General features: G+C 30.1%; 1 protein-coding gene across 3 annotated transcripts in view; it reads right to left on the bottom strand.

Moving 5' to 3' along the window:
- Camta (Calmodulin-binding transcription activator) overlaps window positions 1–26,628 on the bottom strand; it is a 147,014-nt gene that overhangs the window by 82,295 nt on the left and 38,091 nt on the right. For all 3 annotated transcript variants that reach the window (XM_067271560.1, XM_067271559.1, XM_067271558.1), the window contains exon 3: window positions 12,527–12,570. In XM_067271560.1, the coding sequence (XP_067127661.1) occupies window positions 12,527–12,551 (25 nt within the window). In that variant the 5' untranslated portion in view covers window positions 12,552–12,570. The remainder of the gene's footprint in view (window positions 1–12,526; window positions 12,571–26,628) is intronic.

Raw genomic sequence — 26,628 nt, forward strand, 5'->3', positions numbered from 1 at the left:
TACAAGTACTTTTGACAAACTACAGATTATGTTCTTTGGATATAGAATAATGGAACCTTACAATTTAAAAAATAAGTTTGTGTTCCAAACAGCAAATTTAAAATGTATTCCATAGGATATATCAAATACACACCATACCAAAACTAGCACACTTGAAATTAAGAAATATTTACTAATGTTTTCATCCATTTATAAGACATCTTCGAGTATATATTGCAGAACAATGGCTATATCAAAATTGAACATGTCTCAATACATTGAAAAACAACAACAACAACAACAACAACAAACACAATAATAATACATAAAATAGAAATAAAAAAGGTTAGGGGTGCAAAAAAAATGTATAATTTAGAATTAATTTGAACGAAAATTTTCACAATAACTTTCTGTATAACATGCAACATATTGCCAGAAGGCTGAGCAAAGGTTTGTTACACAAACTAAGTATTGTTATGTAAAACAACTCCAATATGAAAATGACCCTGAGATCTGAGCACTGTTGGATGGCATTGGCCCATAATACATTGTAACCATTTCTACAGCATTTCTGGCAAGTTCAGTAGAGATTCTGCAATTTCTGATATCATTTTAATGCTCTTGAAAGCAGCTAGCCAATTTTATAGTTGTGGCCTCAAAATAAAATATTTTTGCTCTCATTTGTGTCTGTTGTAAAGGGACCATGTAGACTCATGACTTTTACAAAAAGATATAGCTATCCCTATCATTACATAATAATCTGTGCAGGGAAATTTGTGGTTTTATAGGAAGTACAACTCCATGTCTCTTGAAAGCACATACAATACAATGTATACTGGCCCCCAAATATAGAATGGATGGTTGAGCAAACACCCAACTCTTCTTTTTGTCATCGGATATCAAAGCAGTTGGTGAGAAAAGAGCTGTGGACAAGTACTGAATTTGGATGTCATATAACCAGCATTGTATACCATTAACAACCTGGCTCAATTCTTTGTGTATAAGTCCTCACTTGTACATAAAGAACTGAGCCAAGGTTAGTGGCTAAGGGTATAAATATGCCCTGTGAATAAGAGCAGCAATGGCTGCATTTACTTATCTGGGTGGCTAGAAGGCCACCCAGATAAGTAAATGCAGCCACTTTCAAAATGATATCAGAAATTGCAGAACCTTGATCAAATTTGCCAGAAATGTTTTAGAAAAGGTTATAATATATTATGGGCCAATGCCACCTTACTTCAACAGTGCTCAAATTGTAGGGTCATTTTCATATGGGAGTCACTTTACATAACAATGCTTAGATCATGTAATGAACCTTGGCTCAACCTTCTGGCAATATGGACCAGATTATACAGTAGGTTAGTGCAATAATTTTTGTTCAAATTAATTCTAAATTATACATTTTTTGCACCCTCAACCTTTTTTATTTCTATCTTATTTATTATTATTATTGTTGTTTTTTCAATGTATTGACACATCCTACGGAATACATTTTAAATTTGCCATTTGGAACACTAACATATTTTTAAATTGTAAGGGATTCCATTATTCTATACCTGAAGAAGACAATCTGAAGTGTGCCAAAAATACTTGTAGTATAGTTTCAAGTAAAAAAATAACACCAATAGACAGTATTAACATTTTTCTTAATATAAGAAGTTTTAAATCTCCAACAAGCACAATCTTTGTAGTGATTACTGAAATATCCATAATTTGAGTCCATTTCACAGTTGTCTGTATCTGTTTCCTTGAAAACCAAAGCAAATATATTTCTTAATCCTAAAATACTTTTGAGTTTTTCTTAGTATTTATCAGGAGAGTAGAAAAAGTTTTAAACACAAATCAGATTCTGACAATACATACTTTAACTTCTTGTCACTCCATTTCTAATGCTCACTCTCCTCTACCTCAACACCTCTTGCTGGACAGATCATATGACTCACAAACTATCTTCTCCCTATTATCACATGAACACACACTCTAGGTATTCTAAAATCCTAAATCCCTCTTTATTTCTAAACTGCCCCATGGACACATTCAACACAAAAGCCTATTCACTAACTACAAAAACAAAACTTCATAATTCACTCTAATTTTTACTATCTATTTTCATACTCGTGCTAAGGAATCACCATCCTTTACATTAACTTCTCCCAACTTCCACTTTATTATTTATCCACAACTATTCTGAAGTTTCATAGCTATCTTACCCATTTTTTATAACTAATGCTTACAGTTAATTTATGAAAAATAAAATATTAGAGACAATAGAGATTGCAATTATATACAAATTTGAGTATTTTAAAAGTTAGTAAATTTTTCTATGTTAAAAATAAGTAACTAATTTAAAAATAAAATGAAAACCTAGAGTTGCCTATCTTCATCAAGACAAAATTATACTCAATCTAATTTGTTTTTTCACTTAACACATGAGGAATCCAATAATCATGTTTTGCAACCATTCCATGTCAGTGTTTCAACAATACATGTCTGTGACACACTAAGATTTGTTGAAAGTTTATGAGTTGTTATTCATCAATTTTTAACAATTTCTTCATGAAAGTTTTCTTTGCTAACAGCTTTTGGGCACCCCATATGTTTTGTATACTTTAGTTCAAAATCACATTTGACATGTTTGACATTTAGAAGTATCTTTCCCACACACACTAGGAGTATTTTTTTACTGTTTGTATAGTGTTATACCCTTTCCAAAACTTAAGCATAATATACCTGATATGTATTTTATCTGCAGACATATGTATAGAAAACTAATAACTAATAGCTAGGAACTAGTACAGCAATCATGGCAAATCAGTAGCATGTATGTCCAATTTAGCACTAAAAAAAACTACCTGGCACAATGCAGTTCATTATTATTTTTAATTTATTTATTATTGTAAATATTCACAAAAAAATTAATATACAGATAAAATATTTCAAAAATAATATAAGCAAATATTTATTGCCACATCGTCACAATGCAGGGCTGCAATTATTAATCATATTTTTCATTTATTTCATTTAAAATGTGTGCTCTCCACCTCAAATCATCAGTAGTGGCTTTCCCCTGTAAATCATACTTTTCCCGTTAGAATAGAGTCATGCCAGTCATTTAATTCTGAATTGCCAGGTAGAAATTCTGAATTGAAATAACATGACTTTTGGTTTGCATTGGAAGTTCATTTATAGTTAATCAAGATCTCCTGCCCCTATGGTTTCTGTATCCAGTCTCATCTTTCATCCATCTAACTCTATTCTTGAGATTAAGAAAAGACAGACACTGAGAATTTATAAGTTTGCAATTTTCCAAATTGCAGCCCAACAAGAAAATGCACTTTAGATTAAATTTATATATAAAAATATATATTTAATTAGATTTATATATAAATTTGGATATTTTATATTATTTTGTCATTTCTTCTAAACTATTTAAAATAAATTGTAATTTAATTCATTATTATTACATATCTTCAAATAAAAATATCTCTATGTTTATACTTTAAAAAGTAAGTGTATTAACTTATATGTTTATATGTATATTCTTTCAAATTATAAACACACAGAATTTGAATGTAATCTGTTATAAATATTTTTAAACTTGTTTATGTATAACTTAAATTTTTTGAAAATAATGATTTGACATACAATGGTTGATATACTAATTTGATTAATGATTTGATTTTACACAAAAAATGTGAAGTAAAAAGTTTTAAAGTAAGTTTCTAAACAAAGAACACAATATCACATTAGCAATAATGTGTTCACAAGTGTTATAATTAAATCACAAATCTATGTTAAGTAAAGATAGCTGTTAAAGAACTGTCAATTAAATCTGGGATAAGCAAGGGATATCTGTAGTTTTTATTTTTCAAAATTGTTACAAATTTTTTCATTTCTTAAATAAACAATTCTTCAAAACAAATGTTTTGTATTTTATTTCACTTAAATATGTGAATGCCAATTTGAAAATCACTTCTCTCAAGTAATCAAATCCAAAGTCAAAATTCTATCCTCTTCTCCTTATATTTAAAATAATTTAAGCTAAAAATTTTGACTTGAGTTTCTGTTTCATACAGCCAATCTTTTCATTTTCCTTTGAAGTAAAAAACTTCAATCCACCAGTGTCCCTATATAAAGCTATATGCATTTCACGTGTTCTTACATCCTTTAAGCCTTGCAACCATATTCCTTTGTACTACCAATATATTTGTCAATTCATTTTTTCCTGATGTTGCATTTATAGAATAAACATTAACCTATGACTTTTCTCCAAATATTTTTTTTTGGTAATTTTTCAAAAAAATCATATCAGTTTTGCTTTCTTTTAATAGTAACTTGTTTTACCAGAAAAACTTTTCATAAAATTTTTGTGGTAATCAGAATAATGGTAAGTTTATTTTGTTCTTACTTACATTGCTAAAAGCATTGAATGTATCAGGTATTAATGTTATTGTTTATATGTATTAAAATGTATCAAGTATTAATGTTGTTGTTTATTTTCTTATAAACAAATAAGAAAATAAACAACAACATTAATACTTGATACATTTTAATTTACACTCCATCAATGCTGTAAAACATTGGGCTAGATAAAGGCTTTAATATTATTTTATTTACAAAATAATTTTATTTTTTAATTTTTAATGTTAATAAGAGATGGTGCCTAATGCCTCACTCTAGTACCAAATTATTTTGTAATTAAAATAATATTAAAGCCTTTATCTAGCCTCATATCTTACGACATTGATGGTGTGTAGATTAGAATGTATCAGGTATTAATGTTATTGTTTATATGTATATATATGCCTTGCCAGGGTTTGCAATAGCCAGTTGAGTGCCATAGGTGATGTTTATAGAATGTGGGTGCTTGATGTGTCGCCAGCCAATGTTGTAATAACCGTCAATGGTTATAATGTAAGCTTATATATATTGGAAGAGGAGATCGGACTAGAGGTTCAGGTAGTGTAACTGGCAAAGTGTCTGCAAGGTAAGCAGGAGTTGTGGGTTAGAGTCCCGCTCAGGGCTGATTTTTTCTTCCAATATTTCTAAATTATTCAAAATTATTTAATTAAATTTATTATTATTAATGTTAATAAGAGATGGTGTCTAATGCCTCACTTTAGTACCAAATTATTTCGTTGTTTATAAGATATTCATTGCACCTTAGCTTTTCTATATAAGGAATAAATATCACTTTTTAAGAAATGAGTCATTAGATTTAGTATTGTATGTAAGATGAAATGTTTCATTATAAAAAAAAAGTTCTGTATAAATAGATCATCTTTTTTCTAATTTTCAGATAAAAAGAATAATTCTGGCTTCTTTTCAAGTAGATTCTAACACTACCACTATCCATATTAATTAAAAACTAGATATAATTTTATTCTGTATTCTATTTGTTCCAAATTATAAATAATTAATGTCAAAAAATTCCAAAATATGAAAATTATATCCTAAAACAGTTTTTACAATTATATCAGAAAGGTTTCTTATTATTACAGATATTCTCTAATTTTTTGAACTTTCTATGTAATGTGAAATATAAATTATAACATAAAATAAGTATTAGTTAAGTATTAGTTTAATAAATTTTTATTCTAATTAAGTAAAATTTATTTAAATTATTATTCTTACATGAAAACAGTTGTTTAATAGAATTACATCATTAATTACTATTTACTAAACAAACAATCATGCTTTATTAAAGAGTTGCAAAGACATTCACAATTATAAATCTAAGAATTGGGTTTTAAAGAGATAACCTGAAGATATGGAAAATAATCCAAAAAGTAAACTCCAATAAAGAGAGCAGGACTATTCATAACACCTACCATTTTAAAATGTTAGTTTTTAAACTTAATGTAAACATATATAAAGTTAATATTGTTCATGAATTATTATAAATTACTACATAAACATATAGATCATCACAAAATAACAATGCATAAACTAGACTACTGAAGGCAGTCCTTCTATTACAGGGTTCGAAATTAGCAGTTGTCCAGTTGTTCCAGGCAACCAAAATTTATTTTCTAATTTTTTCTAACCTTCCATAATATTTTATTCCATACTTTTTTAGTAATAGTAATAATAATAATAATATTATTATGTTGGGTTAAGTTAGATATACTCGGTTAACACCGGTGGCTAAGTACTATGCCGGACCAAAGTCAAGGCATAGTAACCAAAACAGAAATTAAAGAAGTGTATCAGTGTGTGTGTCTGTATTCAGGAATTTTCTCACAATATGACATGTATTCAATATAGTGGCCTTCTGTAGAGTGATGTATGTGTTTCTATTCAATTCTAATGTGCCCAGGCTTTTGTGTAGTGTGTGTGGTATGACACCTGTAGAGGAGAGAACAACAGGTACAATAAGCACCCTATCCATCCTCCACAGATGCCTTATTTCCTGGGCGAGTTCTGTGTACTTGCTAATTTTTTCAGTGCATGCGTTTTGTATATTGTGAGTGTTTGGAATGGATATGTCTATAATGTATGTGATTTTATTGTGTTTGTCAATGAGTGTGATGTCTGGTCTGTTGTGGTAAATTGTTTTATCTGTGATTATGGCTCTGTCGTAGTACATTTTGTGCGTGTTGTTTTCCAATACTGTCTGTGGAATGTATTTGTAGTATGGTTCGTGGATGTCTGCTAATTTGTGTTTCTTTGCAAGCTCTTGGTGTATTATATTTGCTACTTGGTTATGTCTGTGTAAATAATCTGTCTGTGCCAAGAGCTTGCAACCAGAGGTGATGTGTTGTATAGTTTCTGGCATGATGTGACATTTTCTGCATGTGTCATTTGTGAGTGTTGCATCTTTGAGTATGTGTTTTCTGTAGTTTTTAGTATTTATGACCTGATCCTGTATGGCAATCATGAATCCTTCCGTCTCCCCAAAGAGGCATCCCCGAGCTAACCAGCTGTTTGACGCAGTTTTGTCAACAAAATCCTGGGCCAGATCGTAAGGATGCCTGCCATGGAGTGCCTTTCGAGCCCACGATTGCTTAATGGTGTCTATGCTTTTTATATGTTGTGTTGTGTCCATATGATGTGAGTGTAAGTTTAATGGTGTGTTATTCGAGTCTGCTAGAGTTACAGCTTTATGTAATTGTGATGTTTCTTGTTTTTTGTAGAAAAACTCTCGCAGTGACTGTATTTGTTTGTAGTGAAGGTTAACTATGTCAATCAGGCCACGTCCGCCATCTTTACGTGGAAGGGTTAATCTTTCTGTGGCAGATTTAGGATGATGTTGTTTATGCTTAGTAAGTGTTGTTCTTGTTTTCCTTTGGAGTTGCTCAAGATCAGTGTGAGTCCAATGTATAACTCCAAAAGAATATGTGAGTACTGGGATGACATATGTGTTTATTGCTTTAACTGTGTGTTTTGCATTTAATTGTGTTCTGAGAATAGAATTTAACGTACTTTGGTATTCTTTAATTAATCTTTGCTTTATTTGTGTATGTTCTGTTAGTTTGGCCTGTTGGAATCCTAAATACTTGTAGAACTCGCCCTCTTCCATGGATTCAATAATGTCTCCATTTCCAAGTGCAAAATCTTCTTTCTTCAGGATTCCTTTTTCTATGTGAAGTGTTTTGCATTTATCTAGGCCAAATTTCATTTGTATGTCCTTGGTGTATGAATGTGTGATTTGTAGGAGTTGATGAAGTTGTTTTTGTGTGGATGCATAAAGTTTTATGTCATCCATGTACATGAGATGTGACAGTGTAAACTGTGTTGTTTTTTCGTGTCTGATATTGTAACCATATTGCGTGTTGTTTAACATGTTGGATAATGGGTTCAGGGCTAAGCAGAACCAGAGAGGACTCATGGAATCTCCTTGAAATATTCCTCGCCTAATAAAAATTTGGTTTGTTTGTATGGAAGTGTTACTAACCCTGAGATGTAGTGTTGTTCTCCAGTGCTGCATAGTGTTTTGAAAGAATGCAATGAGTGATGGATGTATTTTGTACATGTGTAGAATATGTAGCAGCCAACTGTGTGGAACACTGTCGAATGCTTTTCTGTAGTCTATATATGCCATGTGTATGTTTCTGTGTTGTCTGTGTGCTTGCCGTAGAATGACTGAATCTATGAGTAACTGTTCTTTGCATCCCCTGTGGTTTCTACGACAACCTTTTTGCTGTTCTGTTAGAATGTTGTGTTCTTCAACGTGTTTGTATATTTTGTTTGCGATACAGGATGTCAATAATTTGTAGAGTGTTGGAAGACATGTAATTGGTCTGTATTGTGTGGGGTCTGTGGTATTGTTGTTTTTAGGTTTCATGTAGGTGATGCCCTGGGTAAGAAAATTTGGCATGTCTTGTGGATTGATGATGATGTGTGTTAGATGTTTAGCTAGTTCCTGGTGCAGTGATGTAAACTTTTTGTACCAGAAATTGTGAATGTTGTCTACACCAGGTGTCTTCCAGTTGTGTGTTCTGTTAACAGTGTATTGGAAATCATGTATGTTTATTTCAGCACAGGGCATAGTTGGTATGTTGTGCAAGTTTCTGTTCTCCTCCTCAATCCAGCCTGCATCAGCATTATGCGTGACAGCACTGGACCAAAGAGAAGACCAATATGTTGTGAGTTCTTCTTCTGTTGGTGTGCCACTGTGCTGTGTAACAGTGTTTGCTTTGTTATTGATTTGTCTGTAAAAGAGTTTTTCATTGTTTGTAAATAATTTATTTTGTTGTTTTCGTAGTGTACATGTTTTGTATCGTTTGAGTCTACGTGCTTTGGCAGCAAGTTTTTGTTTTAGTGTATCAATGTATTCTGTAATGTGTGTGTTGTGATGTTCATGTTTTGTGTGTGTATATTATTATTATTATTATTATTATTATTATTATTATTATTATTAACAACAAAATAATAAAAACTCCATTTGAGATGTCAGACTCCATTATGACGACTAATCCAACACAACCACCAGAAAATATGAGAACTGAAAACGTGAGATGGGGAAAAAAATTTAAGTACTGGCATCTGCAGGATAAATATCTACAAATTATAAAGTAATAGTAATTTGTATGAACTCTAGAACACTTACATTTTAAGGACTATTATTATTATTATATTGTCTCATATTCATTAATTTTCACTCTGTTGCATTTAAATTATAAATCTGATTCAAGCCAAAATAAAATTCTCCAGAACAGGTTACAGTATTAAAATTCCATCTTTAATATTTTGTAGTATTATATGAATTTTATTTAGTTTCATACAAAATAAAATATATAAGAAAAGGCCTATTTTTGCCAGGACTAATAATTTTTCTGATATAAAATAAAAATTTGTCTGTTCACATTCCAAAGTGAACAAATTGTACTGTGTTTTAAATACAGAAAAATCATAGGTTTCTTAAGTAACAGTTTTGCTTTAATGACTTAAGAGTGCAAACACCTGATTAAATAAATACTTTCATTCATTAATCAGATGTTTATATTTTCATTTTATTATATATAGTATTGAATATTAAATTTTATTCAATATCCAATTAGTTTTGTGTACCTATTAAAAAGAAGTTTAGCATATAATTCTTAACATAACTTTTAATACTATAACCAATTACAGATTTTTGTAGTTTTTTTTTAAAAAATCACAAAATTTTTTTTGTTTGAGTTTTTAAATATAGTTTTACTTCATAAAATTTTTTTTCTTTTTTTTTTTTATAAATTTTGAACACATCTAATAAGAATTTACAGCTCTAGTCAAAGTTTCTAAGTTGGCACCTTCTGTAAACCTTGTAGGTTGCGCAAGATGTTCAAGATTTCTTTTATGTGTAGATCTAATGAATAACCATATAGCATACAAGCAATAAAAAAAACTTTATTTTTTATGTAAATGGTAATTTTTTCATTATCAGTTAGTTTATAAAAAAACTGCACTATGCAGTTTGGACATCTGATTTCATTACAAGACAATAAAAAGTTTACAGCTGGTTGCCTGCTGGACAACTTGCAGATATTATATAATACAGGGTTAGAAATTAAGAAATCTATTTTAATCAAAGGCCTACTTTTTTTGTGCTAAAAGTTATAAAATTTCACAGTATTTTCCCACTACAAACACATTTTTGCATGGAACCAAATGCAATTTTAAGACGAAATATGCACAAACCTTTTACAAGAAAATTTATTTTACATTGAATTTTAATTAAGATTTATAAATTCACAATCTATCACTTTCTTTTAGATTTCTTGCCTTTGAGGGGTAAGCACTTGTACAAGGAAACAGTTCTCTCTGCCTCAAGAGTTTGTAAAGACACCTAAATCTTTGGCTGCCAGATTGGAAAGAATAAGAAATTTCTCAGCAGTAGATGGCATTTTACAAAACTTTACAAAAAAGATGGTTTCATCTATTCTGTGGACACATTTCAAGTAGTGAGAAATTTCACCCATAGTGAAGAGAGAGAAATATTCCTACAAAAAACTGCTGAAATTGGAAAGCTTCTTTTATCATGAATACTTGAATAAAACACAGAACACTTCAGCAATTGCATACAGGGCTGAGCAAAATTTGGACCCCAAAATGAAATAGTGGCAGAATCTTGGTTTGAATAACCAGCATTGTCAGATGATATTTAACTTTGCCAATGATTCCAAAATACTTTCTATTAATATTTTTCTCTATGGAAAGTGAGAATATTTCTCTTTAGCCATGGAATCATTCCAGCACATCACATTTTTAATCTTTTTTATATACTTGGCAAACTCTCTCTCTTAAGCACCAAAACAGATTGTGAGCAACTGCAACCTAAAAGCATACTCAGCAATAAAATTCATGATTCCTGAAAGAAATTTATCTTCAAGCATCTATTCTAATTCTTTCAACATAACTGTTGCAGGAGTGATTTCATTTTCTAATTCCATAAAACAGTTGTAAAATTCAAAGTGACAAAGCATAATAACTGATTGCCATAAACTATATACTCTAAGTCACTACAGATTTTGGAGAAAGACTTCTCTCTTCCAAGCAACTGTTCTTGAGAAACTGGAGATACTTAATTTTCCTGCCAGAGGAGTGTTTAAAAATTACCTTCATACATGCTACAAGCCTGTCAATTTTGGTAGCACAAGTTTGCCAAACATCTATTAATGAAGCAATGTGTACGTTGCATTGTCATGTCAATGTAGTCCATAAACAGAAGCATTTGATTCGAAAACCTACTTGAAGCACTGAAAATATTTTCTTCATGTTTGTATCATTATCTGAGATATCCCAATATTTGACACCAATTCCATATTCATACAGACTTCTCACTATTGATTTGTGAAACTGTTGTGGCATACCGCTTCCAAATATTCATTTACTATTAAGTATGATTGTACACAGTGAATGTTGTCAGTGAACAGGAAAATTCTCTTTGGAAATATTTTTATCTATCTCAGCAGTAATATTTTTTGCTTTGTACTTTTTAGACATTGCACAATACAAACATTAATTAAGAACTATATTAACTGTAAGTTCTGTCTTATCTGTCATTCACTTAAACTTTCACAATTGTTTTATTGTAGTTTCCTCTCACTTACAAAAAATTATTAAAACCATCAACCAAACCAACAAACATTCATTCAATTAGAGAAAACAAGTGTAGCAACTTTTCTTTTGACAATGCAGTACAAAATGAATTTGACTATCTACAGTCAAAACAATGACAATAAGTTTAAACTTTTGAATGAAATGTGAAGTTTCTCCATCTTCCCTGTAGATGAAACATTTTTTCAGTTTCATTTACAATTCTTTTGAAAAATGTTTAAATGATCTATGTTTTTACAGTTTTAATCAGATTCTCCTCAAATTGATCATTTTATAGTGCCATAGTGTTGCATCAGATATCTATAATGTAAATGAACAAAATACAGCTTAGATCTTTTTGAATTGATGCAAGTAAAAATCCAATTTAAAAAAAAAAAAACCATGATAAATAATTCTAAAAATTACACTATTTCATGTAAAATGGTAAAATTCATATTCAATAGAAATTTTGCACTTTGCACATTTTTGTGGAAATAACAACTTAGGTAGGTCTTAATTATAACAAAGGACCTATAAATGCCATCTTTAAAAATAGGTCAATGTTGATTAAATATTTAGGCTATCAACAGGAATTACAAAAAACAGATGCTAGACTTGTATTCTTATGGACTGTCTTTTTGACTGAAAGTTTACTCTTATAGATGCTAAATTTGAACAAAATTAGACAAATTATTTGTACCAACAAGAAATGTTTTTATAAGAGTAGGAGAAAAAGAATCAAATGCAATGATTCTGGCATTTTCAAATGACTGCAATTTTAAGTCAAACACAAAATGTTAAAACTTTGCAATCTAAATTGGTACACCATACTTCAATACAGACTTTCAAAACTAGTCTAGGTAAAGCAAGATAGACAAAGGTCCAGAAATTTATTCATCCTCATTTCTGTTTATTAATTCACTAATAACTATATCTGGTATTGTCACTTCTATGACTATTTAATTTAAATTTTATTCTTTCATTCAGATGTTAAAATATAACTATAACAAATCATCCATTAACTAACCTTTTGTTTTCCTTGAGAAATCCATCAAATTCTTTCACCTGAATCTACAGAAAATATTATTTATTACTTATATAATTAATATTTTCAAATTCCACACAAAATACATTGATAATTATTGTATAGTATAATTTTTCTCATTAGAGATGCAATGATTAATTTTTCATTTATTTATTAAATATTTCTAATTTATTGAGTGTGTACCATTTTGTTAAAACACAACAAAAACAAACAAACAAAAATAATGAAGGAAAAAAATGGCAGTCGTTTTGATTTTAGCATTTTATTAATCTATTACATTCAGTAAAAGATTTAAAAAATGTTTAATTTTAAATAAAACATGTAATTGATTACATCAAAGACAATAAGGTTATATTACTACAGTTTTAAAATATAAGATAAAACAGTAGCAATGCAGCTTTGATTTAATAAACAAATTTAATCTATATCTAAGTTTATAAATGTTCACAAATATAAATAAGATTTGTATTTGAATCAAATAAGTTTCAATATTATTCCTATTCTTAACTTGCCACTTTACTCAGGTAATGTTCCATTATGTCACTCTTCTACAACACCTAATTTATTACTTCAACACTTAAAATTCTCTTTTTTTTTTTTTTTAATTGTATAGCAGGATGTAATTTTTTTAATGTCTATTTCTATTGTAGCAGATAGCCCTACTATAAATATTGTTAAAGTTGAAGAGACAAGAAGAACTGAAAAGATTTTGTAATTTATTATATTAATAACTGCAATATCAAAGCTTAGATTCGCATTTTGGGATTACTAGAAAATTCTCTTTCTACAAGATTACAATATTACAAAATTTAGTTATTTATTTTGTTAATATGTTTCCATTCTGTTATAAATATACATTTGATATTAATCATATAATGTTTTTAATCTCTCCCTTTTGTGGTTTGCTCTAGTACTTTTGACTTTTCAGCAGTTTTTGATTCTCAAATTAGAAAATTTTCATAACTGAATCCTCAAGATCCAAAAATATTGCAACATATTTTTTTGATGTCCTTGATAATAAAAAACAATGAAACAATTGTTTAATAAATAAAAATTAATAAAAAGACTGTTTTTAGATTTTTGTTGAAAATAAATAAAAATACACGAAAGATTTACACTATCAAGATTCAAATGGTTGTTTTGATAAAATGTAAAGTTTTACAGTTGAAAACCATATAACCTTACATATATTAACAATTTTTGAAAGAAAATTTATATCAACATCAACAGTTATAGACATATACAGACATACTTTGCAGAATACCTATCCTGTTAATATTTTCCCAGTAGAAAATCTTTTGGCTTTCAATAACCAAACTTTATAGATCATTAGAACATTTTTGTCAATGTTTAGGTAGGAGAAACTCAAATTATCTCCCAAAAAATTCATCATGACTTTTTTTCAACAAAATAACATGTGGGAAAAGTCTCAAATTGCATTCCAAATACAGATAATAAAACCTCAATCATATGTAGACATCTTGAAAAACATAATGAATGTCAACAAATTATTGTTTATGATACAGAATGCAAACTGTACTGAACATGTTACTGTATACAATGCAACTATTCAATGAAACCAAAGTACTTGTTTGATTTACAAAAATTAGTGAAGGCATACACCACAGTTATTAAACATGAAATGTGAAAATTTATTATGCAAGCCTCTAGCTGATTTTTGTTTTCAAACTCCTGAAAGTCCATTCTATAATGGTAAAAATTCTGAAACAATTAGTCTTTCTACAGAGGTAGAGTAATAAATGTTATAAACTCTTTCCAAAATGTGTGTTTATTAATTTTCTGTTATTGCCATCCATTACCTCTGTAAAAAGAATGTTTCTTTAAAATATTTAAGCTTTGTTTCATTCTCAGTGTTCCTGAAAAAGTTTGCAATGTTACAATCAAAATATTTGAAAAATAATTAAATCTGTTTTTCACATGTTTCTATGCATTTTAACAAACAATTTAAATATTTGCATTCCATAATTGTTTGATGTTCAGGCTGCAGTGTTTTAAGGAGTTGCTTTTCATCCCAACATAATAATTTGTTATTTATATATAGAGGTATTGCATTTTTGTTTAGTTAAATTTTAGGAAATTGATTGCAAGCTTTGGATTGAAAATATAATGTAATATAATTTCTCACATTTAAAATAATGGGAAAAATACTCCCAGTTAGCTTTTTCAAGGCAATATCATTAAATTGAAGCTACTGCACTCAATGATCAAACTAAGAAATTTTTGCTGTACAACAAATTACATAAATGATCCAATTACATAATGTTATCTTATTATGTAAAGAGGCCATATTCATTTCTCTAAAAGATTGTCATCTCTCAACAAAATTTTTGGTTATCAGTATTATATTATGTCAATCATAATGTGGTTTTAATTTTTTATTTTAAACTTTGTTCTGTTAGCCTATCCATCATTACTGTCTTGGTCATGTCTATCAATATCTAAATGTTCAAACAATATTAAAAAGTGGCATTTCAAAAATCTTCTCTTTTTTTCTTCCATTTCTAGATATAAATTAAATGATTCTATTAATTCTAATACTGGCAAAATAAATAGGGAGATTGAAAGACTAGTGAATGCTTGTACGAAAGTGGCTTGGTGCCCAGAGTGATTGGTTTGTAAGAATATGTTTCCGAAGAAGGCAAGTATGATTGTACACAAGAGTGTGGTGCTCCCAACCCTGTTGTATGGTTGTGAGGCATGGGTGTGGAGAACAAAGCATAAGAGTGATTGCAGTTGAGATGAGATATCTGAAGTATGTGTGTGATGTGACAAGGCGAGATCTGGTGAGTAACAAGGATGTGTTGATGCAGTGTGGTGTGAAAAAGAATGCAATTGAGAGAGTGCATCAATGATATCTGATTTGTTTGGCCATAGACAGAATGTTGAAAGATGAGATGTGTAAGAACTTGTATGTGAGAAATATGGAGAGAAAGAAAAGGAAAAGATGGGCTGAGCAAGTGAAAGTGTGTCTGAAAGAGAAACAGATTCTGGGTGAAAGGAGATGTTGAGAGTGTGTAAAAATGGGCATGAATATGTAAGAAGAGAAAGAGGTATGTATGGATAGACAGAAACAATGCAAGATTATCAGGTATGAGTGTAGTGCATGATTTCAGCAGGTCCCAGAGTAAAAGTTTGGGTGAGTGTTCCTAGTGTGCTATGCCCTCTATATATAACATCCTTCAGAGGATTGAAGCTTGCAGGATGTGCACAGAAATTCATTTTTTCTTGACCACCCCTTTAGAGAATGCTGTGACAATATAGTAAGTAAGTAAATAAATAAATACTAGTCTACTTGTTTCCAAAGATGGGACAAAATTGAATTTGCTACATGAGTAGGAATGTATTAATAAGTCATATTTTCTACACTATTTGCTGGAAATAGTGTAGAAAATGTGACTTATTATTAAATTTGAAATTTAGCAACTCCAAACTGCAAGCCAAATATTTAATTTGAGTACTTAAAAAAAATTTAAAAAATGCTTACAAATTTTACTTCATTTAACTTTTTAATCTATATCAGAAAACCAACAATAAATTCTATAAAAGTGAAAAGAAAATAATATGTCATTATAACAAACACATTTTGCTTATTGGAAAATCCTCTTGTTCATATAATGTTGATTTTTAAACATGAGGTTCATAATTAGGATGTAACAGTAGCTTTAGGATTCTGCTTACACACTTGGTGCACACACTTTACAAAGTTTAAAATCAAATATCTTTTTTATAATTTATAAAAACCTAATACTTTCTAAACATTTAATGCAGGTACCTTGAAATCATTGCATAGTTTGTCATCACTGGACTATATCATCGTAAATGTATAATTGCAATATTACACTTACAATCAAAAATTGAACCTGTTACCGGCGTTTATCTTGTAGAAAACGTTTGTGGGACGATTTTCTACAAGATAAATGCCGATAACAGGTTTGATTTTTGATTGTAAGTGTAATATACTTCCTGTGTTAGTAAAGGGTTGAACAATATTATAATTGCAATAACCAAACAAGACCAAGGAAACCAAGTTGGCAAACTTAATAGAATTTCTTATCACAAAATAATAAAAAGTAGTGTTAAAATTACACTCAATTTTCTATTTAATAGGTATATTTTTAATCATCTTAAATAATTAGCCAATTATTAGTTATTTCACAAATTACTTATCATTGCATCCCTAGTTTTAATATTTTAAACTTCTTACAGATTTAATATAAAAAAACTAAAATGACAGATTGCTTTATTGTAAAGTATGCAAAAATATTAAAAGCTCAATCTTTCAAACCTCTTTGCCCATTTCAAATATATAAAACCATAAAACTAAATGTTTTAAAATTTTTGATTCCAATCCTGTAATTAAAAATATAAATAGTGTTCTAATTTTTGTGGTTCAAATTTCTAAAGCTGGGCAAAAGTTTAATTTTTTTTTATGACAAAGCAACCTATCAATTGATAAAATTATTTGTAGAGTATTTATAGAAAATTTTAAAATTTATTTTTCATAATATAAATTCTTAAAGATTACAATATAATATAATTAATTCTTATAATCTAAAGCAGAAAAATTCTACACATTTTATAATTATTTTTTAAACAAATTATAATAATAAAATCACATTTATCTGAAAAATTAAATTTCAGAATTAATAACAAGATATAAATTTTATATTATGGAAAATATCCAAAATAAAATTTTTAAATTTGTCCTGAATATGATTTGTTACTGGCATAAATTTACTTATGTTGAACTCTACACAAAAATCAAATATAACAGCAGTCAATAAACATTTTTATTGTCTTGAACAATTAGAACAGAACTACAAGGTGCGTCTGAAAAATTCAGTGAATGGTCCCATAGTTGAATAACTGTGCTGGTTAGGATGTTGTGCTCACGCAGACATAGTGAGAGACTTGCCAACTAGTGCCCCCTAGCGTTGAAATCATGACACTCAAACAGAAGTGCACGCAGAAAACAATGCAATGCTGTCAGTATGAGAAGGAGTGTCACTGCAAAATGGAGCAATGCGTGAACATTACGGCACTTCCTCGCTACACGCCAGGCGACAGTTCTTCAACACACTCCATATTCTCCAGATCTGGCACCTGCAGATTTCTTCTTGTTCCCCACCTGAAAGGCCTACGCTTTTCCGACATTGCGCAGATCCAACGTGTGACAATGGTTCTTCGTGCAATACCGAAAGAAGTGTTTGCTCACAGCTTCCAGCAGCTGTACAACCAATGTCAAATGTGTGTTGTTGCTAATGGAGATTACTCTGAATGCCAGTAAAGGTATTTTGTTTGTATCTCTTGTTTCCTTTATTTATGAGACCATTCACTGAACTTTGCAGACACACTTGTATATAACATCTTAATGAATTCAGAATGGGACTTTAATACTGTATTAGAAAGATAGAGTATCTTGAATACAATGATCAATCTTTCTAATACAGTATTAAAGTCCCATTCTGAATTTATTAAGATGTTATATACAAGTGTGTCTGCAAAGTTCAGTGAATGGTCTCATAAATAAAGGAAACGAGAGATACAAACAAAATACCTTTACTGGCATTCAGAGTAATCTCCATTAGCAACAACACACATTTGACATTGGTTGTACAGCTGCTGGAAGCTGTGAGCAAACACTTCTTTCGGTATTGCACGAAGAACCATTGTCACACGTTGGATCTGCGCAATGTCGGAAAAGCGTAGGCCTTTCAGGTGGGGAACAAGAAGAAATCTGCAGGTGCCAGATCTGGAGAATATGGAGTGTGTTGAAGAACTGTCGCCTGGCGTGTAGCGAGGAAGTGCCGTAATGTTCACGCGTTGCTCCATTTTGCAGTGACACTCCTTCTCACACTGACAGCATTGCATTGTTTTCTGCGTGCACTTCTGTTTAAGTGTCATGATTTCAATGCTAGGGGGCACTAGTTGGCAAGTCTCTCACTATGTCTGCGTGAGCACAACATCCTAACCAGCACAGTTATTCAACTATGGGACCATTCACTGAATTTTTCAGACGCATCTTGTATGTGATGATAAAATATACTTTAGATTTGAAATATCAGGATATAGTATTAATAAATATAGCAGAATGCTGGCCAACAAAAATACATGAGCAAGCATTCCATTCTAGTTAATCATTTTTTGTTTCATTGAAAACATTTAGACTATATTTTTTAACATCTTAACTGCCTCCATTGAAAAGACATCTCTCTCTAGGCCTTTCTTGTTTTTTCTATAGATTTATGTTCTTTTCATATCAAAAAATCCAAATTCTCTCTTTGAATTGATTTTTTTAAATATTCATGCTAATTTTCAAAGTTTCCTTTGAGGTACAATATATATGTCTCAAGGCTTAGACAAATGATCATACATGTACAAGTCTTAAGGCATACATACTGTACAGTACCTATACAAGGCCAGCCTGGCGGGTAAATGTAACAACTAAGGATGGCAATGCATTATCATATGCTTAGCACTACGTATGCGAGGAACAAGTCGTCGCTGATGCTCTGTGAGAGTGTATTATTTACGTTTATACCAGTCCCACAATTAATAGGCTTGCATGGGACACCCTATGCATTTATACATAGATGGCACGCTTTTGCAACTGTTGAATACGGTTAATAACCATATTCCAATTTTATTTTAAAATTTAACATTTGAAATTGTTCGATACCAGGCATTCTAAGTTGGAATTCCTTCTCAATTTAACCTGAAGCAGACCTCGAGTGAGGCCAAAAACATTCGTTTCACAAATTTTAAATGTTATTGGACACAAAGGTTCATCGAGTGTGTTCATTAACACCGGTAATCACATTGGAAGGTATTGTTAAATAGAAGTACAGTATGGCGTCATTTATCTGAAAGCGTTCCAGTCGGACTGTGTCGTGCTGAATTGAACGTTTTTGATACTAGATTAACTTCCAAAATATAATGTTTTTGTTTTTATATTTTTCAATATATTTATTTTGTACAAACATTTCAACACTCGGCGGTTGAAATGGAAACACACCTTGTGTGTTAATGAATCAAAAAAACTTTTAACGATACAATAGCCACAATTATTTTTAAAAATTTATGTTAGGCTTAACATTGACGAAAATTCAACGCGTAGTGACACAGAAAAATCTTTCAACATGGGATAAGTTAATATATTTTTTCGTACATAATCAGTTATCCGAACAACCCCAGTCCCCAACTGATTCGGATAAATGATGCTCTACTGTAATTAGTTTAATGTTAGGCATAATACAATCAATACTTACTTTGGTTTCATAACCGTTAGAATATATTGTACTGTACACATTTACATTTGTAATGTGTATTAATTTTCTCATAGCAGGCCTCAGAGTGCTATTTCCCCTTTGAAAAAGTGAAAAAAGTGAGTTGAAATACAGAAAAAGTGAATAAAAAGTGAGTGCAATAGTGACAAAACAAAGTGAAAACACAGAAGGAAAACTCAGCAAAACAGCAGTAAAAATTGTTATTTCTTTTTATTCTGTTATGGTTAAACACATTTTAAAAATTTCTGTATATACTGTAATATAGTAGCCACTCGTTATATCGCGTTTTTTTGGTCCCCTAAATTTTAAAAGCATTTGAGTCAATTAATTTTAAATTACCAATTACCACTGAATTTCTATTTGCAACGAAATACGAGAAAGAGCTAAATATGCAGAACAGGTGGATAGATCGATTGTCATTTGTTTCCTTTTGATATAAAAGTTGTTTATTTATTAGTTTTAAGTACAGTCTCCTCATTTACAAGTTTTTGTGAATTCGAAATTTCATACATTTATGTGAATTAACGGTATTGCGTCAATTCACATAAAGGTGTGAAATTTCGAATTCACCGCATAACGTGTAAGGAAAAGATCTCTCTGATTCTGAACGAAAACTTCTAAAATTTTTATACAGTAGTAACTTCATTTTGCTTTTTAGAGAATTTTTACTCTGTAATTTTATAAGTTTTGGTGTTCTATTATATATTCAATATTCATTTTTTTTAAATTTTCAATTACAGCATTTATAATTTTTATTGAAAAATATAAACTACACGAATTTCTAATAAGCGATTTATATAGTACTGTATAATAAAATCGCAATTGATGTTTTTATATCGACAGTATTTGTCTTTCAATGTCATTGTTAAAGAAACAATGCTAAATGGGCGTTCATGGTTTCGATGTTTACGTAAACGTCAATTACCGGTAATTCGATATAACCTACGAATAAAATTCAGGATTGAAAAACTAAGCTTATTTTATATCAGAAACACTTGCTGATGAAAGAACAGAGATTCCATAGCATGTATAATCTGTTTAGTAAAAGCCCAGAATTTTTATTACTCGGTTATATCGCGTTTTTTTTTTCTGTTTCCCGATAATCAGTGGCTTTTGTATTTTCAGTAAACCATGAATACTTGAAAAGTCTTTGGCTTCTGTAAATAATCAGTCATGAAAGATGATGTTCTTTTATTAAGATTATTCTGCATGTTATCAACTTCCTTCTATTTCGCTTCCTCTTGCTTTTGAACACTTAACACTAATAAGCATCACACGTGCTGCTTGTACTTCATTCATGTTCTTGCTGTTAATAGCCTTCTCCAGTTTTTTTGTTTGCTGCTTCTAACAAAACTTAGACTGTCGCATGTATTTCATTTTCTTCTACATTTTTCTGGTTTAAACTCAGTTGCCGTTCCATAATCTTCATGTTACGAACAGCTTTCTTTTGTTGTTCTTCAAAACATTTCTGTGCTCTTTTTTCCGTTTCTCTTATTCTTTTAACTTCTTTTCATTTTCCAATCGTTCTTGATAATTTCCATGCACCGAGGAAGCTAATTTCAGTCGTCCTTTGCAATAGGTACAAGGTGTGGGCTTTGGTCATACATGTTTAGTCCCTCCTTAACAATCAAAAGTGAATTAAGCATTCTTTCCAACACTGATGCTCTATCAGGAGAAAGTGCCCGGCATAAAATTGATCCTCTCATTCATGGGAACGGGATTTTCGATGCTGATTTCACTAATTTGGCTATTCTCGGATATTTATCATTATCAGAAACTGTTTATTTTTTAATGCTTCAAGATGTGTAAATATTGATTTCCAAATAAAATAATAAATCTGAAATAAATATACTCCAAATAATATAAGTAAAATAATATTTTATTAATGATTTCATAAATAACAAAAAACTTTTTCCTGCAGATGAATAAAAACCAACATCGTTGCAAAGTTGTTAACCTTTGGGAAGCGTGTGAAAATCTTTCTCACAAGCAATTACGTGTTGTACTTTTTACAACACTTCGAATATTTTAATTTATTTGGTAAATTTTATATGTAAATATGAATTTACATTTTCGTTTACTTTTTTAGTCTCTCAATTAATGCACAATTATAATCGGCATAAGAGAAGATTAAAAAATGGATATTTCACAAGCAAAGTAATCACACATTTTATGAAAATAACACTTACTATATGGAATAATTATACTTGTAGTCAATTTAAACATACATTTATGGGAAGATGTAGATGTGATTTAACGTTAACAATATGCTATGAAATCATTAAAGTAATTTTATTAAACTCAAGTTTATGAAATTATTTAAAGATAAATCAAGTAAAAAAATATTTTTGTAAACGACAACTCCATAACCCGATTGTTAATTAAAACCAAATAATCTGCCAAATTATTGGGCTATAACCAGGATAACTAAATGGTCAGAAACGAAATCTTTTTTAGTGGTAGGAGGTTACGCTACTATCTCGTGTTAATTTTAATAATTATATATTTTGAATTTAAAAGCGGCAGCAGTGTTGTCAGCTTGAGAGATTAATCCCTCTGCGTAATGTGCTTTCCCCTGCAAAAGGACTTTAGTGATTTTCTTAGAAAACAGCCAAAACTGCAGGGATGCTTAGAATACTTATTTTTAAACTCTGTAGAAGGAAATGCAATTCGGATAAGGTAGATTTTGGCGAATAATGAAAATATGGCATGAGTACATAACTTTACTCAACACTGGCTTCTGAATTTGTAATGAGAGGGGTTTTTTTAAGTGCATAAAAGATTTTTTTAAATACGTTAAATAAATTTTTGTTTTCTATAACCTAACGACACTGAGCGGGCAGTTGCAATTTTGAGTCTGCTCAGGGCCGCGTATTTTCTTCTAAAAAATTCTATTCTGATAGTCCGATAATTCGGCAATTCGTTTGGCTTTAAAATTATTTTTGGTTTGCCCCACATCTTAATTAAGCACGTGAAAATGACCAAAAAAGTGAGAAAAGTGAGAAAATGACCTGAAAAGTGAGAAAAGTGAGGATACTTCAGAAAAGTGAGTACAAGTGAGAAAAGTGAGCGACTCCGAGGCCTGCATAGGTATTGTAAGAAATGCAGCTGGTATGATAATTCCTCATTATATTTATTTTTTGTTTATTCTGCTATCAGATGTATTTGGTTTGTAAAATTTATTGTTTAACCTCAAATACTCTCATTCCTTTTTTCATCCAGTAAAAATGAAGACAGATATTCATTTCTGAAAATTGATAAATTGTATATGTACTTAAAATTTTTATTCCAGAAAAAGCTTTTTATACTGGATCAAACTACATATTTTTGAAATTAATATAATCACTATAACAATCTATTCTAACCCAGCTCCTATTTTCAACTAAATATAAAAACATCTTACCACTGGGGTAGTTAAGTCATTTTACTAAACACTTTTCAACTCCAACTAAATTAAACACCAGAACATTTGCTGAGCTTACTGCAATATTAATATTCAAACGCTTTCAGCCTATTCTTATACGCCATCTTCAGGAAATTATAGTTCCTCAAACAAACATAAGGCTTTCGAATACTCGTGAAATTTGAAGTTTTCGAAAATTTTTTAAAATATTACATTAAATGGTTAAATATTAAATAAACAATAAATTACTAATACATCATATAACCAAACAAATGTAAAAATAAAATACTATATCAAAAATACATTAAACTAGTTAAAGCATAACTGCCATATCCTTTTACGGGATTTTAACTTCCATTTCTTTTTCTATTACATATTTCCAGGCCGTTGAGAGAGCATTGGCGTCTTTTGCATTTAAGCAATTATTGTTGTTCACTTTACTCTTATACATTTCTATTTTCTCCATACCCAACGCAATCGTCAGAGAATGGACTGTGTTAACTATTCTCGCTTCACCCCATTTCACGTTCGCTTTTTCTGTTTGTGCCATTACTGCCAAAACGGTGTTATTATGTCCTTTATTCACGTCATATTTGTGCTCTCTTATACGTATTGCCAAGTTTATTCTAGTGACCCCAATATAATCTTTTGTCACTCCCAATTGCCGATTCTCAAAAGGAATTTTATAGATCCCAGCTTTATCTTGCATTCTTACTTCGTCTTTATCATTCCTTAGCAGTCTGTATGTTTGGTGCTTTTATGCTAAGGAATGATAAAGACGAAGTAAGAATGCAAGATAAAGCTGGGATCTATAAAATTCCTTTTGAGAATCGGCAATTGGGAGTGACAAAAGATTATATTGGGGTCACTAGAATAAACTTGGCAATACGTATAAGAGAGCACAAATATGACGTGAATAAAGGACATAATAACACCGTTTTGGCAGTAATGGCACAAACAGAAAAAGCGAACGTGAAATGGGGTGAAGCGAGAATAGTTAACACAGTCCATTCTCTGACGATTGCGTTGGGTATGGAGAAAATAGAAATGTATAAGAGTAAAGTGAACAACAATAATTGCTTAAATGCAAAAGACGCCAATGCTCTCTCAACGGCCTGGAAATATGTAATAGAAAAAGAAATGGAAGTTAAAATCCCGTAAAAGGATATGGCAGTTATGCTTTAACTAGTTTAATGTAACGAAACAAATGTAAAAATAAAATACTATATCAAAATATAGTATTTTATTTTTACATTTGTTTGGTTATATAATGTATTAGTAATTTATTGTTTATTTAACATTTAACCGTTTAATGTAATATTTTTAAAAATTTTCGAAAACTTCAAATTTCACGAGTATTCGAAAGCTTTATGTTTGTTTGAGGAATTATAATTTCCTGAAAATGGCCTATAAGAATAGGCTGAAAGCATTTGAATATTAAAATTGCGGTAAGCTCAGCAAGTGTTCTGGTGTTTAATTTAGTTGTAAGTAAACTGCTGAAAAAGTGAGGATAACTTTTCAACTCCATTTAACTCTACCTCGTCAGGTAAATAGTGTTCAAATTTGGAAGCACTTAACATCAAACGTTTCTTTACAAATTCAAAATGGAATCAACATCAAGAATATAGTTAACAAATTTTTAAAAAATTTTGCCATTAAATTCAAATCCTATTATTATAACAATAATAAACTACCTCAAAAATTTAATACATTAACTAGTTAATATTTAAGATTGATAACTGTCCAATATTGATACACCTGCTACAAGGTGTTTTTACTCATCTCAAGTCCTTTTTTAATAGTGTATATCCATGCTGTTGAAAATCACTATCCCTGGCATTAACACATTCATTTCTAAGTTTGGTTTAAAAATCTCAATTTTTTTCTTTATTCATTGCTGTAGAGAGCAAATGTACTTCATTAATGATTTTACATTCTTTCCAAAGTACTGTACCTTGTACATTTGCAATTGCTGCCAAGGCCGTGTTTTTTCCTTTTCATTACATCATATTAGTGTTTTTTAACTCTGGTTTTTTAAATTCCTCTTAGTTACTTCAACATATGTTATTTTTAGGTTAAGCTCTTCATTAACTATCAAGATCATGTATACCAGTTATCAATCTTCTTTAGTTCCTAACACTATCGTTCTTTAGTTCCGAACCATCGTCATAATAGCCAGAGCTATTATGACAACAGTTGGTTCCATTGATTTGGCTCCCTATGACTTTCCTTTTCCCAAAACTTAAAACTGTGTTGAAGGGAAAAAATCCTTTAAAGATGTGGAGGACTTTAAAGGCTTCATTGCATTTTCTTGTAAGGCCATTTAAAGTTTCAAACTGTTTCAGCAGCTCCAGAAATGCTGGAAAAAGTATTAAATTTCAAGGTGACTACTTTGAAGGAGACTCATTCTAGGTAGAGCGAAGTGTTTTCATTTAGTTTTAAAAAATAATTTTTGGAACAGATTGATCATACCTCATATACATATCTGTATATGAGTTATGATCAATCTGTTCCAAAAATTATACAATTGTAACTTTGTATTATACAAGGGATATCTCCCTTGTATAATACAAAGTTACATTCCAAAAAAGTTCTGTGTTATGCAAATCCATGCTATGCAAAACAAAGGGCTAGTACAAAACAGGATTACATTCCAAAAGTTATCAAAAGTATACTATATTCTTTTTTGTTCCTAAGAAAAATATGTTTATTAAAGCTATCAATAATTAACTAACAGTCACAATTAAACGTACTGTAGTATGTGTTAATATTAATTTTAGTTAAACAACAATTTTTTTGCAATATCATCATCATCTAGCTTTTTTGTTGATCTTGATCACAAATATCAGCATCTTCTTCATTTTTTAATCTTTATCATAAAAAATTTTTTGGATGACAAAATAAAAATTTGTTCTAGCAGGTCACATTTGTTCAGTTGAGTCCAGGGTAATTTTTTTCCCCCTGAATTTTTGTTTGGATACCAAGATACTGCTATATTTTGTTCATTTTTATGAACAATTACTTACAATTAACTAGTTAAAAAAAGTTCAATAACACTTACCTAAAAATATTTAAATCACTTTTAGTATATACAAAGATCAATCTATCACAGTGACAGTCTTAAAGGCTAAAGTCTGAAAACAACAACAACAACAACAACTGGTTGGTTGGTTGATAGGAAAGCTACGTCAATGAAGAAAAAAATTGCACTATCAGTTTTCATTAAGTAAACCTGAGAAAAGCACACAAACAGATTGAAAATTTCAATATTCTAAAATCCATGGGCCAATTTGAGACAACAATGCTTACATGAAATAAATAAATTAATTTTAAAAAATTGAATAATGGAGTGTGCACTTAAAAAGTGTGAAATT

The sequence above is a fragment of the Centruroides vittatus genome, unplaced genomic scaffold (genome assembly GCF_030686945.1).
Source record: "Centruroides vittatus isolate TY-2023 unplaced genomic scaffold, ASM3068694v2 contig_4, whole genome shotgun sequence".
In the NCBI taxonomy this organism is placed as follows: Eukaryota; Metazoa; Arthropoda; class Arachnida; order Scorpiones; family Buthidae; genus Centruroides; species Centruroides vittatus.